The sequence below is a fragment of the Fulmarus glacialis genome, unplaced genomic scaffold (genome assembly GCF_000690835.1).
Source record: "Fulmarus glacialis isolate BGI_N327 unplaced genomic scaffold, ASM69083v1 scaffold14874, whole genome shotgun sequence".
Taxonomy (NCBI): Eukaryota; Metazoa; Chordata; class Aves; order Procellariiformes; family Procellariidae; genus Fulmarus; species Fulmarus glacialis.
In genome coordinates this window covers 49585-66453 of record NW_009206306.1, presented here as the reverse complement: position 1 = coordinate 66453, position 16869 = coordinate 49585, and the positions used below count along the sequence as shown (strand labels likewise).

At 39.7% G+C, this 16869-nt stretch overlaps 1 protein-coding gene across 1 annotated transcript in view; it reads left to right on the top strand.

Moving 5' to 3' along the window:
• LOC104075263 (myosin light chain kinase, smooth muscle) overlaps positions 1 to 16869 on the top strand; it is a 95555-nt gene that overhangs the window by 41618 nt on the left and 37068 nt on the right. Inside the window, exons 8-10 of the mRNA XM_009575705.1 lie at positions 2787 to 2990; positions 4159 to 4293; positions 10101 to 10253. Coding sequence (XP_009574000.1) covers positions 2787 to 2990; positions 4159 to 4293; positions 10101 to 10253 — 492 coding nt within the window. The remainder of the gene's footprint in view (positions 1 to 2786; positions 2991 to 4158; positions 4294 to 10100; positions 10254 to 16869) is intronic.

The window sequence follows — 16869 nt, the reverse complement described above, 5'->3', positions numbered from 1 at the left end:
CTGGGGTTTCCCAAGATGTAATCAATGCCGTTCTTTCTAGGAGGTAGTTTTAGGGCCTCTTATATATGAGGGTGCAAGAGAGAAAATGGATGGTACACTTTCCAGAACTGTAATTAGTTATATTGCCCTTGAGGCAGAAAAAATGATCAGATAAGAAACTACAGTCAGTCACTGCATTTCCCTTGCGGCATCTACTTTTACCCCTCATATTTGGTCAACCTAGTGCTGATCTGAGTGCTTTCTAACAGCTGAAATGATAAAGTCAGAATTAAAAGGGAGGTTTAGAGTTTGCTGTGCAGAATTTGACCGGGTTTTAAACTCTCAGAAGAGTAATGAGAGCTGCATTTTGCTGAATCCAGGGAGTAGATTTGGAACAGTTCTTTTTTTTTTTATTACAATTTCAGTAGAAAATAATTTTGAAGCATTTTTCTACCTTTTTTTTTAAAATAACATTTGCACTTTAAAGTGTTCCCAAAAGTGAAGGAGAAATTGGTTTTTATGTTGCTGGAGGAAAAAAAAAATCACAACAAAACCATAGTAATTTATTTCGTTTCTTGATATTTCTTGCCCCATGAGTAAAGAATACAATTTATATCACAAGCCCAGAGAGTAAGGAGGGGAGAAAATATTCCAAAGATCCTGGCATCTTTTGAATAGTTTATTTTTCAGGTATATTAGTACTAAGTACATGGATTGCTTTCCATCAGGGCATCTCAAAAACTTTGCGAGGTTTAACTAATTCATGACGCTGTTTGGTAGGGAAATGTAGTCCCTATTGCACAGAAACCAAGGAGATCATTCCGTTCTTATTGAAGCCAGTGAATGCTTTTTCATTTGCCTTTGGACCCAAAGCACACACTTACATGCAAAAGCAAGGTGTCTGTAGGGAAGCTACAGTGGAATGTCCCTAGTGCGCTTTAATAAGTAATCCGAGAAACTCTCTTTTCCGAGAATCCTCTCTGTAAAGGGTGACCAGGGTTGCTTTCACAGGCACCTCTGCTTCCTGGTTGCAATGGACAATGGAAATGCTATCACACCCTTAAGGAGGCTTCTGCCTGCCAGGCTGTCAGCTCAGCATGCTTCTGGGTCTGTACAGTTACTACAAAGCATCCAGGTTCTTTGACATTTCAGGGCTTGATTTTTTTTTCCCCCCAGCTTCTGGAGGTTCTCCCACCTCTGTTGTTCTTCACTAATTGTCTGTGGATTCCAATGTGCTCTTTCTCTGCTGAGCAGGAAAGAGAAACTTTTCTGAATAATAACTTCTAGTTCCTAGTGGAGAAAATTCACAGAAAAAGGACATTTCCTGCTTTCCGATGTATGCAATGGGCATTCCATTTTTTGCTCCATTTGTTGGGTGTAGTGGTAACCTGCCCCCTTCCAAATTTTTTATGGATTTGGAGCTGGATTTAGGGACTGGGTTTTTTTGTTTTGTTTTTTGGGTGTGGGTTGTTTTTTTTTCTTTCCCCAAAGAAGGAATTCCTTGTTTTCCTGTTTCTAGCCACTTGTATCAGGTGGGGTCCTGCTTCTAGCTAAGGGTTCCTCTTCTTGATAAGTCACTCCCCTATCCTTGTATTTTCTCTGTTCAGACGGGTTTCCTGCAGTATATCATATGTCTTTGTTGCAGATATTCCTGCCATCTTTTACTGTCTCTACCTTCCTCCGGGGCTGAGCACTCTTGCTATAATGAAATGGGTAGAGCTGGGAAGGAACATCAAAAAGGTGGAAGCCCCAGAAGGCCTTCTTTGCTGAAAATAAGTGAAGGATGGGGTGGGTGACCTTTTCCGGCATTCTTTCCTAACCTCTCCTCTTTGCTGCAACTGCCCCATGAGGCCCAGACCTTCCTCAGCACTACTAGGAGCCAAATCTGGTTTTCTAGGGCTCTGACACAGGCAAAGCAGCCAGTGAAGCCACAGCTGTTTTGCTTCTGCTCCCTGAAAGTTTACTGCCCTAGGAAGCTGCCTGCTTTGCCTACATCTGGACCCCACACTGGAAAAAAATACCCAGAATCACAGAATGTTTGAGGTTGGAAGGGACCTCTGGAGGTCATCTGGTTCAACACCCCTGTTCATGCAGCATCAACTAAAGCAGGTTGTCCAGAACTATTTCGAGGTGGCTTTTGAATATCACCGGGGAAGGAGACTCCACAACCTCTCTGGGCAACCTGTGCCAGTGCTTAGTAACCCTCACAGTAAAAAAGTGTTTATGTTCAGACAGAACCTCCTGTGTTTCAGTTTGTGCTCATTGCCTCTGGTCCTATCACTGGACACCACTGAAAAGAGCCTGGCTCCGTCTTCTTTAAGCCCTCCCTTCAGATATTTATACACATTGATGAGATCCCCCTCAAGCCTTGTCTTCTCCAGGCTGAACAGTCCCAGAATAAACAACCTCAGTGGTAGGTACTGTGGATTGCAAAGTACTGCTAGGTGCTCAGAGAAACCAATTTAGCAGGGTAGGAAGGAATGGGGAGAAATTTCTTTATTTCTCCTCTAATATCTCATCACATCCATTTTGTCTGTGACTTTTAGAGGAACAATTTTCAGATAGAAGTGCTTGGGGTTTTTCAAGTTACCAAATATTTGTTATTTTAAAAGATGGACTGGCTAAGAGGTTTTGGAAGATCAGAAATATCAAACCATCTTTTTGAAGGTAGTTTTGTGTATTACATGCTCATTAAGGTTTATATAATTATGTATGTGTAAATTATACCTAATTTACACTAAAGCAAATAATGGAATTACACTAAGGGGAATACCTGTTGATAAAAATTCAAATACCTGATTGTCTAGTTTCAGGGAACCCAAAACCAAATGTGGAGTGGTTCAAAGAGGGTGAATCTATTAAAGCTGGAGAAGATGTCCAAATATATGAAGAAGATGGAATTCATTGCCTATGGTTAAAGAAAGCCTGCTTGGGGGACAGTGGATCTTACAGCTGTGCAGCCTTCAACCCAAAAGGCCAGACTTCCACCAGTTGGTTGTTAACTGTCAGAAGTAAGTAAGTTCTTGTGAGCCTATCTGCACTTCGAAAACTGTGGCTGGGCTTTTCTAAGCTGTCAGAGGGTGGTGACTACAAAATTTCTATTACAACTTCTCAATGCAGGTTAATTCTGATTCCTAGCTCTGTGAATAATGTGGTGTGGGATAGCTGGCAAGCCACTTTCTGCATCAGTTTCCCTTCTGACCTTTTGTTTTTGTTGTTTGTATAGCTAAAACCATCTCATTGAATGTTTTGTACGCAGGGAGGCCTGTTCTCCGCTGAGGTTTTCTACTAATGCTTGTGTTTAATACAGGTTGCCAAAGATTTTATCGTAGTTGTTCTGCATTCAATTCTTTTGGAGTTGCTTAGCATTTCTGTAGGACACTGCATATCTGAAATGTTTTGCAAGCACAAACCAATCCTGTGCAGTAAAGCAAATAAGAAGAAAAGTGAAGGAATGAGAATTGCATTCTGCTAAATTCAAGTACACTTCCTAGTGACAAATTATTTTAAGCTTGAAGGCACTGTCTTACTGCCTTGTTGAAAGATTTGTTGGCCTCTTAGCAAATCCTGTCCTCAGTTCTAATCTTTTCACCTGGTTTTAGGTTTTGTCCTGGAGCTATGATCATGTTTATGCAACATTTCTCTATTTGCTGTGCCTGAGGTTAAACCAGGATACCCAAGATACTCTCTTTCTGTCTCATGAGAGACCTGTAAACTGCATTCTTAAGTCACCCTATTTCACTGCCAGCTAGGGGAAATTTGGGAGAGGGACTGGGAGAAGACAGTCTGGAAGATGAGAGAAGAATTATCCTTCCTGTTCATTGCACTGAGCTCGCTGGTAATATGTTGCATACACTTCTAGTGATTGGCTGCAAATGGTGGATTCTGGCATAGAAAACCACCACCTAAGATACAGCTTGAGGGCTGGCAACGCTTGCCTTGTAGATTATAGAAGAACCCCTTTTTTATACCAGTCCATTGTTCAGAATGATTTCTATTTCACAATAAAACATTGCACCATGGTTTTGATTTTTTTTTTTTTTTTTTTTTGGTTGTTTGCATGGGATGAATCTTTTAGCCCAGCCATGTCACCTGAGCATACCTAGAAAAAGTCACTAAGTGGTAAAGATAATTTTTTCAATTTGGGTTAAAGGAACTGTTTTCATTTTGGTTTTAAAGGGCCTAAAGTTCAAGAGGTTGCTCCATGCTTTTCCAGTGTCTTGAAAGGATGCACTGTGAGTGAAGGGCAAGACTTTGTGCTGCAGTGCTGTGTAGGAGGCGTACCTGTGCCTCAGATCACATGGCTTCTCAATGGTAAGGAATCCCCTGGTCTGCAATACATGCATGCACGCACTTACATCCACAGTCTCAAATGCCACTCTGATCAGTACATAGCAAGGCTGTGAATACTGCACAAAGCACTATAAATCACCGTAATATAATTCACTAGAATATTTGAAGAAAATCAGTTTATTTGCACGTAATATGCACGAAGGGTGGTTTTCTTAAGCAGTTTTCTGTCTTACTGCAGTTTTCCAGTACGTCCAGCAGGGGACTCTGGTGACAAGATTGTACGCAGATGGGTTTCCTGGGTTTTGCTAAACACAGCTTTTCACCACGCTGCAACAAAGCCTGTGTGGCTACTGTGTGCTGAATCCTGTGCTACCCCCACCCCCTTGGCACTAGCCTCTGCTCTGAGAGTAACGGGTTGGCATCATGATCCTGCAGGAATAATAAGTTCTAAGCAAAATAAGTGCAGTATATCACTCTTTACGGTAGGAAGGAAACCCATGCCCGATTCCACCCTTCCATCAGCTGGGCAGGTCATAATTGGTATTAGCAGCTATGTCCCCAAGATCTTAAAATCACAGCTTTTCTGCTTGCTTCTCTACTAGAAATATGTTCCTTGAGATTCTAACGCTTGCCCAAAGCTGACTAAAAAAAAGGATAAATAAAACATTTTTTACTTCTATCAGACTGTATAATCTCCTATCCTGCCCAGATTCCACAACTCAACGTGCAAGATTCCTTAACAGTCCCCTCTTAATATCGGAGTTGGGCCCAAACATCAGCATTTTGCTTAGATTCCAAATGATTTCAGAGATCCAGGGACTACATGCTTTGGCTAAGGGTTCTTTCCATTTAAAGCCATATCTATTAAACACTAGAGAGCTTTATTCAGCTTGACCCTTGATCACCTCCGTTAACCCTGGAGTGCAATTGATTTTTTTGCAGACTCTCCCAGGCTCTCTCTCTTTGTGGGTATGTTGTGTGTGTGATTTAAAGACAAAAGAATACCATACTTTGCCATAAAGGTGTTTCCTCCAGGATTGTTTTAAAATTAATTATTTGCACATGATCTCTGTTTTTCTTTAGCTATTCAGAGTAAATGGGATAACTGAAAAAGGTGGCAGGGCAAATGAACCATGATCTTGAGATTGGTATGTTCCCACAGCCTGGTCTGTTCCCCTTCCCAATAGCTCCATGTCTAGAACAGAAAGGCCACCACTTTATTTACAACACAAAACATGCAAGTAAAGGCTCTGACACTCTCCCGTTGGAAATAATTTTTTTCTCTGTCTGAAGGCTACTCTGCAGTTCCTCCTTTGCAGACATGAGTAGAATCACTGTTTTGCTATGCAAGAATTGTGTCTTGCAGCACAGAAGGAGCAACTCCGACCCATACGGTCAGTCATTTCATCTTCACATTCCAAGGGTATTCCCTGATCATAAAGTGTTCCCTTAGACATTGAATGATGTAATTATACCCAGTTGTCTTCCCCATACAGAGCATCTTCCTGTCTCAAATGACTTTCTGTGTTACAGTTCATCAGGCATAGATACATCTCCTCCATTGATGTAACCATGTTCTGCTTTGCTAACCAGAAAGCCGTTGTCTCTTGAAAAATACAGGCTAGAGACCAATAAGCAACATGTTTCTGTAGGCCTCCGGTATGCACTGTGCCCCCCTGCCTTTTTTCAGGATGTTTGTTCTGCACTGACCTTTCTTCTCACTACTCTCAGATGAGTCCGCCCCTGTTCAGGTATAACCATGTTTATATTGCATCCAAGCTTCTAACTGCAATTGGGTCAATATCACAAGGAGGCAAAAGCAGGTGGGGTTTTTTCTGATAGTTGGATTTCAAACCATTAGGGTTCTGTAAGTGAAAGCCAGTGCATTAATTCTGCTTTTAAATCAAAAGGCAGTGATGCATCTGAGTAACAGAAGCACAAGAAACTATCATAATAGAAATTAGGGACATCATACATTATTCTAAAGACATAAGCACACTACTTCCAGACTCCTAAAACATACCACTATGGTTTAATGCTCTTCTGTGTTGCATCTGATTGTGATACATAACTGTTTATATACCATTTTGATACAAACTTAAATGGATTATAAACATTAGTTTAATGCTGATAATTCCATGTACACTCCTAGGATCATTATTTTACCTAAGGATTAAATTGGCTATTGTGATATCCATTTGAATGCAAACGTTTCCTTCCTGTCTACAAGTTAGCTAGATACTACAAACTTCTCATATTTATATTCATTATCAAATAAAGGAGAAGGTTGTGTTTCTGGTCCTGAAATATTACTCCAAGCAGACATAACAATGCTTTTGGCAAAATGACATGATGGAGTCTTTCATCAACTGGCCATATGAAGAAAACAGTATATTCACAGTATATAATTTGAGGCAGGCAGAAAAATTTTGTTTTAAAAAAAGGTGTGTTACAGTCTGCTGTCCATGCTTGGAATATAAATCTTTTTACGTTCACAACCGATGGGCTGCGGCAAAGAAAAAAGAGATCTGCTGAGAGCAATCACACTACTGTTCAAAATACAGCACTTTTGCAGAACTCCATAGAAACAAAAAATCATATGGGACAGGATGTGTAAAGTTCACAAGAAAATATCAAATGCAAATTGTCTTCCAAGCATGACAATGATAACAAACTAGAATTAATTTTTGAAAGGAATAGTGAGAAAAGTATGTACATCTCAGTGAAATAATGAATGTAAAGACCAAGTTATCAAATCATAAGAAACATGAACAGAAGGCTGCTTTGAGAAACAAATAAAAAATAGGAAAAAAGCAGAACAGTCTCACTACTAGGCTGGCCAGCCCTTGATACTGAAGGGCCTGTACGCTGTCCAATCTGTGTTCTCGCAATCTCCAAGGAATCCACACCACCTGAGAACTAAAAGACTTGCAATAACTTCTCGTACAATGTTACATACAAGTACTACTTCAGATACTGAGCTTTTTTACCAGCTGTGACTACATACAAATTTAAAACATTTTCCAAGCCATTATATAGATTGACCTCTCTTTCAGGTCAACCAAGACAAAAAATAGATTATGTATGCTGTGCATTGTCTATAATTACTTCTTAGCATCTGTGAAGATGAGTAGTTTTTCCATATTCATAGAGACTTTACAAATAAGAGCTACCTAACTTAACTATGGATTTTATTCGAGCTTACTCATCTTTGCAGCTCTACCATCTTCAGTTTCTTTCTTATACTTTTTCCCTATTTTAATGATTTAAAGCTTTTTTCCAGCTTTTTCAAGATGGTTCTTTTGTCCTTTTGCTCTCACTCTGCCCTTTATTTTAAGTTTCTTTCTGAATTTTCACTGATTTACTAGCAAATTCCCTGAAAGTAAACTTCTTGTGTTTTAGTTCTGGCTTCATCAAAGCCTTATAAATAACTTCTTACACGTGCTCTCTGTGACAATACTTCAGTATGTAACTCCAATTTACTTTAGCTTCTTTAAATACTTTATTGGTAACTTCTTTTTAAATTGTAGGAATAAGGCCTATATGACTGTATTTTAAATATCTTCCTTTTCATATTGCTTTCCATGTGTTTTTTTTTACCTAAGGTTGAATTGAACCTTTTTCTGCTGAATTTAAAAACAGTATGACCATGTCTTTAGCATAACAATTCTCTGAGTAGTGTTTGGTTTTAGGATAGCTTTCTGATCTGTCCAGAAAGCTTTTAATAAATGGGCCAGGGGAAAATTTCTTTTCTTCTGGCATAACATGCCAGCAGAAAGGTATTTTTTGTTATTGTTCCTGCTGCCAAGCTGTCATGGAGATTTGACTGTTCTGCCTCTGGAGAAGGGAACATTTCACTACTGGGAGAGTTGTTTTTATTAGATCAAATTATAAGTACAATGGACATAACTTAGAATCGTGCTGCAGGTTATTCCTCAGGCCTGATATACTCGTGGTTTTTTTCTGGGGTCTGATGAAAAGGCTATTCCGTAAGTGAATTCACTATTCTGTGAATAGTGCTAAAGAATAGTCACAATTTTGTTGGGAGCTGGACTGAAAAAGAGGGTGCCCTGACAAAATTTGAGGACGCAATAAAGGAGACCACATTTTCTTCTTCCACCTAGAACACTTACCCTATTCATTTGCTTATTTACAACAGAAATAAAAAGGCATTGTTCTGCTTTTGATGATGCAGCTTTTATCCTGAGTGTATTTCTGATATGGTTAACATCATAGCATCATTAGGCACCATTATTAGTTTCAATGTCAGAATCCCAGATAGGATCCCTGTCAGGTTAGATATTCTACAGTCAGGCCAGGAAAGCAGTCCAGTGCCCCATGTCCTCTTACAAAACTTTGTCTGCTTGGGCTTTAGCTCTACATGTACATATTTGAATGTAATGTTATTCCCACATGCAAAAAATATGTGATTGGACCTAATAGTTTCAACAGTCTGTGTGTAACTGAGTGAAAGGGAGCTCAAAGGAACTGGTAATATGTGACCTGTGAAGAAGGTGGAGAGAGTTTATTCTGAAATTGGAGTCTTCTGGGCAGTTGATTAAATGTTCATCCCAGTTTTTCATGCGGTAGAAAATTTGCTAACTTAACAAACAGATGACTTATAAATAAAGGAACAAGATCATCTACCACGTTTTATAATATATGTAAGTATATGCTGGTTTTGGCACATGTTTGTATTTCAGAATGAAACTTCATGTGCAGATAGATAGTGCATAGATAATGACTGCTTTCTGAGTTTGCTAGTGTTGAAAATCAGAGATGAGAGAAAAATCTGTCCCATCATTTAATTTATCCTGCTCATAGTACAGAGCTGGTTCTTAGAAACCCCAGAGCTTTTGTCCTAACCTTTTAAAACTGTTTTGGCAACAAAATCAATTTTGGTCTTTCCTTTTGACCATGATTTCCCAAGTGTCAGATGTCTTTGATTCAGTCCTGCACAATTTCTCTGCAGTTTCACCCTCTTCTCTTAGATGACCCTAATTTCATTTTCCAACATGATGTTTATGCACAGATATCAGGCCTTCTTAAGCATTGCATGCACTGGGAAAGCAACCAATGATGAGTCAGTAGTGGAAACTATTTAATATTGGGAAAACAAATTGTAGAATCATTTCAGAAAGTAAGGCTGAGATTGATGACAATTCCTGAAACAATAGGAGGGCAACTTCAACCATCTACACTAACTAAGCATGTTCCAAACCAATTAAAGGAACCAGTTTCTTAAAATGAACTTCTTTAATAGTCACGTCACCACAGATCAGACTGTACCTGTCTGTTACCAGACTATACATACTGTAGCGTAGATTGATTGCTTGTGTAAATCAGCCTCTTGCCTCCGTCATAGATTTTGCTGTCTCTCTTGGAATGTCTTCCACTACAAAGTACTTGATGGAGGACTTCAAGTGCTTCTCCATGCCCAACAGGTTTTGCACATCTAGACAATGCTAATCTCTAGTTTCAGGCAAAGTACAAGGTGAAGACAATGTCTGAAGCAAACACACAAGACATTTCTTTTCTTATCCACCTGAAAGAGAATCTATTCAAAATACAAAGATAAACCTTTCTCCTCTTGCTGTTACTCAAGGTAGCACCCAGTGAACCTAATGGTGAGATTTGTCTGACAACCATATTCTGCTTTGTGCTTGGGATGCTGCTCTTTGTAGTCACTAGAGAGCAGTGGTTGTGCACCAGAGAGCAGGATTTGGCTCTGCACTTTAATATACTGGCTGGTGTTAGGCATCCAGATTTCACTGAAAACAAGAAGTGCTTTTGAAACTTAAGACAATTCTCTTCCTTTCTGTCTGCAGACCAGCCAATTCAGTATGCCCATTCCACTTTTGAAGATGGAGTTGCAAAATTGACTGTCCAAGATGCCCTACCAGAAGATGATGGCATTTATACCTGTCTGGCTGAAAACAACACAGGACAGGCATCTTGCAGTGCTCAGGTCACAGTCAAAGGTGAATATCTCAGCCTGCTGTAATTACTGCAATGATATCAGCTATAATCTTTTTTTACAAAAATCTTGGATCCTTAACAGAGGTGGTTCAAAGTGGATTCAGTGTTTTTTCTGAGTTGTTGTCAGCTGGGTACCTTTTCTCCCCCTTGGAGATGTGTGCAACTTAAGTGCTAAGGACTGTGAAATATAAAGTAATATGCATGTTTCAGAAAAAAGCATCAATGCTCTGACCTTACCAAGAAGGGCTTAGTATGGTACAGAGCAGTGAGGCTAAGTTTTGGAAGAGGTGTACCACTGTAGGAAAGGACTGTCACTGCTGAAAGAAAAATACATGCAGTTATCACCAGTATCACACATCAGGCAGAGAGTGTTATGGTGAGGCAGATGCTACCCCTTTCTTTTGAAAGGCAGAGCACAGAGACCAGTGCCAGGGACTGCAATTACGATAGCAAATGCCAATATTCTTGTTCTGCTACCAGGATTTATCAGAGATAATTCTGAAGAGGTATGTATCAGCTAATTGGGAGCAGTATATCTCTAAATAAGCAGAATTTTGCAAGTGAAAGTACTAGAAGAATATTGTAGTAAGCAATCGATGTGATCTGTTGTCTCTGAAATCTGAGAGCAAATATCAATAATTTGATATACCCTCAGTGCTGATTTGACATAGCTGATTTGTCCATGAAAGCCATAATTCTGCACTAGGATCTGAACAAACACAGTCCAAAAGACCAGAGATCGCAATGAAGACAAGAGGTGACAAAATCCCACAGATAAATTGAACAGTGAGGTAGTATCAATTAGTATTATGGTCTTCATTCTTATAATCTCATCTGGCATCAGTTTATACGAGTGTTTCGTTTTACGGCCTGGAGATGATCAGCCCCCTCCCTCTACAATCCCCTCAGACTCCCTCTCTCTCTACAATCAAGCCTGTATTTAGTATTTGTCATGTGCAAATGATTTTTTCCCAAAGTTATAATAGTTTGGCACTGCCTGTCCAACAGACTGCTGAGTGACAGCGGCCAAGGGAACTATTCCATTTGTCTATGACCAAATAATACCTGCCCCAAATTTGTACATGCAGCTTGGTGGGAAATGTATCCTGATCCCTGGGATCCCAAGATTTTTCTTCATTTGCCAATGTTCTGTGGTGTTTGTCTACAGCACTTCAGTGATATGCCTGCCCCTATTCTGTCTGTATGAATCCACTTAAAACCCTAGACAAGCTTAAAATGAAAACAAAGTAATTCTGGTAAACCTATGAGTTAATTTCTTGATTACTGAGTTGCACATGCAGTCGTCCCCTCCCTGCCCTCACTCTCCCCCCCTGAAAAAAGGCACAAAGTAGGAAAACATTGATTTAAAATAAGCCTGAAACTAATCTGTTCTCAAAGCTGTCGTTTATAATTTCTCTGAAGCATTTCATGTGCATTAGCTAAGGGCCAATCAAGAGCGCTCCACCTCAAGGGAGCTGTCTTTGACATGGGACCTGCTGATTCTTCACTGGGACACAGAAACCAAAAAGACAGCCCCTCTCTGACTAACCATCTCTGAGTTATTTTAGGGTTGACATACAATGCTAATGTGGGAGCAATAGTGACCTAGCCTTTCCCTAGGCTTGTGTACTCTGCTGAGCTATTTCAGGCTGTGTAGTTGCTGTTGCATTTAGTTGGATTTCTCCTGTACTTTAGCTAGTCTGGGGCTAGAAAGCTGCATTGCCACAATTATGGGGACTTAGTTCCTGTTATGCATCCATTCTATTTTCTGGGAGTCATGGAGTGTGGGGGGAAGAACGAGAGCAGAATTAAGAACATGCATGACAGGCTATAAAGCCTGTTCAACACTTTTCAATGTGTTCAACATTTTTACAGCTTTAGCTGTCCGCTCCCCTTCCTTCCTAAAACTCATTATGTCCCTGTTGCTGTGAGGATTACAGTAACTTTCCCCAAGACTCAGATCAATGTGGATTTGCCTGCCAAAAATAGTACCAAATTTAAAATCGTGATTTCCAAATCTCTTATCTGTTCATGTATTTTTTCCATCAGACTCTCTAGCAAATGCTTATTGGCATTAGAGTTCTCTGAGACTCTGAATGCTGCTGCTAAGGCTTCTCTAAATGCTCAGCTTTTGCAGACAGATTACAGCAGGAAATTGGTGTATGTGCAGAAAGAGAGAAAACTTCAAAAATCCTCTCCTGACCAGACATTGATTTTTGGAATAAAGTCTGTAAAAACTGTTTCTGAATTGTAACCCATCTCTCTCCAGTTCCTTTTTGTCTCCAAGATGATTTAAGGTTTTCAAGTTTCATGCAGTGCTCAGTTTGTTCATTCATTGCTCGAGAAATATTTTCCTTTTGTATGTGAAAAGTAATTTGTATATAATCTAAGAAGGAATGGATGTTCTTGGCATATCATCAGTATCAGAATTCAGTGTCAGAATTCAGCTTTTCCTTAACTTGCTACTGTGGTCCTTGGACACATCTCTGAGTCTGTCTGGGTCTACATTTCACTTCATATTGTCATTTTTGGCTTTGCTATTCTAAAGCAGCAAGGGTCTCATGGAGGGGCATATCTGCTATGATCATTGGGGAAACTTTACTTGGAGTGGGTTGTCTGTCTTAACAGTAAAAGTCAATTTTATTTTTCAAAGGCAAAAAGCTCCACCTTCTAAATTAAATTAAGCTCACAGATAACTCAGAAAAGTCCCATAATGGCAGCAAGGATAGTCAGTGACAAACTGTTCAAAGGGAAAAAAAAACAACCACAACGTAAGCCTCATGTTTGAATATATATAAGATGATACTTAAACCTGCCAATAGGTTACAGGTGTTATCTGGCCACATACTATGTTTTCTGATCATCTTTTGTGCATTCTTTGTCCTTTAGAAGATCTGTTGCTTTGTTTTTGTCAAATGAAATTTCCTTTTGTGGGATTATTGTAGGAAACAACATTTTAAAGGCCCTTTGCCCAATAAAGGGCTACTGCTCCAAGTCCTGTTAAACACAAGGGGGGCATTTTTTTCAGTACTTTCAGTATGCTTTGCATTGGGCCCTGGATAACTAGCTAGTCTTATTGTGGCATAGCATTCCTTCTAAGTCATCAGTCTCAGATTCATTTATGGTTGTCTTTTGCTTCCGTATTATTAAGCAGGATAAATTCTGCCTAGCGCTGAGCAACCTCTGTCCTTCCTTGGTTTTGTATGAAAAACGCTGAAGGTACTTAGCTGTTCGTAGGAGGCTTTTGGCACTGTGATGAAAAAGTCCCACACTTCATATGGATGGGGCATAAGAAATGCAATGGTCTTAAAAAATTCAAACTAATCAGTCTTCTGTTTATTTAAGACAAGAAAATAATATCTTCAGATCACTTAAGTGATCTGAAGGCTGAGTAAATTGGGATAGATCCATTAGGCAGTCTGTGGAGAAACTAAGTTAATCAAGGTGGCAGCCTGTGGAGAAACTAAGTTAATCAAGGTGAAGCTAATTTTGGCCTTGTAACAGACTAAGTAGACTAAATTGAATCCTGACAGCCATCATCTCTGTGACAGCGGTTTCTTACAGCTGAAATACAGGTAGAGATAAACTACAGGGAATGAGCAGCACTTCTTTGAAAAAACAGCCTAACAAATGTCTTCACCATGAGCTTTTTCTAACTGAACTCTCCAATGAGTGGGGTACACTGGATAAAATGCTAGGTTAATTAGTCTAATGCAAGAAAGCCTGAGAGGTGAGAAACATTGTCCAGGTTACTCAAACATTCAATGATAGAGGTTCCTGAAACGGTACCATTTGCTGCTCTGCAAATGTTAGAATTTTTTTCCTTTAAACTTTTGCATAATTTTCTATACACAGGAAAATCAGAATTTGGGAGGCTTTGGGGCCGATGTACAAATTTTTTTTTAAAGTTTTCAAACAACGTGCATGACTGAGTTGTTTCTGTTATTGTATGTGCAAGCTAGGCAATTGGGTTGGTGTTCCCATTTAATATTACAATTTTCGTATTGTTTTGTGATATGAAAATAAGAATACAAGCCATTTTTTAAACACACCAGGCATCCCATTTTGAAAACAAACAAACAAAACAGCTCCTTAACAGGGATATGCAGGGTAAATTCAGGTCACCTGAAATATATGGTGATTATATACTGATGGTGATTGTAGATACTGAAGTTGAATATTAATATTACTCAGCTTTTTATCAGGGTGACTGAACATTTTAATCAGTTTTTTCATCAATATAGGCAAGACAACTAGTGGTAATAACTGGTATAGTTGGAAGGTGAGGCCAGCTCCCAGGCATAGTAACTGTTCTTCAGGTCTGCCTCATACCTGAGAGAAGCCTTCTGATACGTGGTTGTCTCTGTCAGTTAACTAGTCACTGACAAGGAACTATAGGTCAGATCCACCTGTAGAAAAGATGTGTCAAAGGGATATTTAACCACCTGACATTGGCACCAACACCTGGGTGTACTACACAAGATCACAGGCTGGAGGGAGAGCAGGAATAGGGATGGGACGTATGATGGGCTCAATCTACTGTTGTGCCAAACTAAATTAATACTGCGTGTAGGATGCTTTTTTTCTTTTGCGAATGGACTCTGCATGTAAGAGAGGCAGTTAATTGCTTTTTCCAGCTTTCTCTAGGTATGGTATCAAGCTGGAGTGCTTGTTACATGAGGGCTGACTCCCAGGAAAATGTCCTTCTCTCTTGCAAGTCTGCAGTAGATGACAAACAAAATATCTGACCCACTGCAGGCTCCTTGAGAGTTCTTCAGCCTCCTCCCACCAGGCAGCAGCATCACTGATTGATTTCAAGAGGGAGGGCACCAAGCATGGGTAGTGATAGCAGCAGCACAGGCTTGCAGCCAGGGTACTTTTGTGGGCTCTAATGCTCTGCAGCCATCCATTTACTGATGCTTGTCTTCTGCACGCTGCTTTTTTGAATAGAGGCCTAATACTGCCTCCCTTGGTGAGCAAACACTATTCAGCAACTACTGCTGCTCCTGCTCACTGGCTCTTGACCTCATTTCTCCCTCCTTGCCAGCAGTGCACTTTCCTGACTTCACATCTATTCCCCTTTCCCCCCCACCACTTTCTGTTCACACTTTTTTTTTTGTGCAGCCTCCCCAGCATAAGTGTCTATGTTGGGAAGCCTGTAGCCCTTACAATCCGATTACTGTAGTCATTCATTGATCATTGGATGAGCAGATTAGAGTCACCTGAAAGCCTGTCAGAGTCCGTGGTGTAACCAGTTTATCAGAGCAGTGAAGGGAGATGCTTTCTGGAAAACCAGTTCATTTTGTTCCTGTCACTCTTCCATCTGGTGTGAGTTGGACCATAAAATATAACCAGGTGGAAGAAAGGCTTTCAGGTAGGATTCTTTTCTTCCAGTCATGAGAGATGCTGTCTTTAGGTCATGGGTTGTTTTTCCTTCTATCTCAGAATGACCTCTCTTAGACATTAATCTTTTAAAGAAGGTTATCACTGCAATAAGCAGCCTCTCTTTGAAGACTTAATTGAGAGGCTACAACTTTGTTTCTCAGATACATTTCTGCCTAAGGTAAATGAAGTATGATGTCTTACTTGCCTACAGTGATGAAATATTTGTGACAGCTTTTCAAAGTCACTATTTATTTGAAAGCATTTTGCTGTATTCCAAGTGTGACATAAATATAAAGGACTGTAGAAGACTTTCCAAAATATACAAGTCTAGTCTTGTTAAATGTTCAAAAGGTATTCCAGACCAGTAGCCTGGTGGAACCAGTTGGCTATGTAAGAATTGGTTTCAGAGCACTAAGTGAAAGGGAGGGGGTTTTTGTCACTATATTGAAAGGTCAGAGGTAAGCTGTCATGAGCATCAAAGAAACTCTGTTCCAGTGCTTTCAAGAGTGTCCCAAAGTTCTCAGTCCATCACTTTGTATGGGTCACTAACAGCTGTAATCCTTGTAAGACTAAGCTTCTTTTTTTTAAAAATTGCCTTCTTTCAACACCTCAGGACCAAACGTGAAACACGATGCCGGCTAGCAACCAAAAATGAAGGACAAAAACAAAACATGTGTGGAAGCTTTTAATGATATAGGATTTGTGCCATCAATATAAATAATGTTCTCTAAAGACAGCTTCTTGATATAAATAATTTCCAGTAAAAGGGGAACCAAATTTGGATGCAAATGAGGGATGAGTGCTTGCAGAATGAGCAAAAGTTAAATGGCAGGAATTGCATTAATATTTCTAATAAATGAAAAACAAAGATGAGATGCTGACAGGAAAAACGTTTAATTTAAAAAGAAAAGAAAGAAGAAAAAAAACCCACCCCTACATCTGATGGTCTTCTCAGCTGTGAAGTGATCAAATGCTGTGAACATTAAGCTATTATGTACCAGAATGACAGAAAACAGATTATTATATGACAGGTTATTATAACAGTCTTGGGAATGGCCCTGCATTGGCCAAGAGGCAAACTGCCCCAACCTGGATTGTCAAATTCTATAACACTCTAAGTTTCAGCTGAAAAGTGGAAGTAATCAAAATACATATAAAACCTGTTAGCTGAATATATGCCTGACTAATTTTGAAAGCATGGGCATGATGTTACCCCAAAGAATGTTTCCAAGA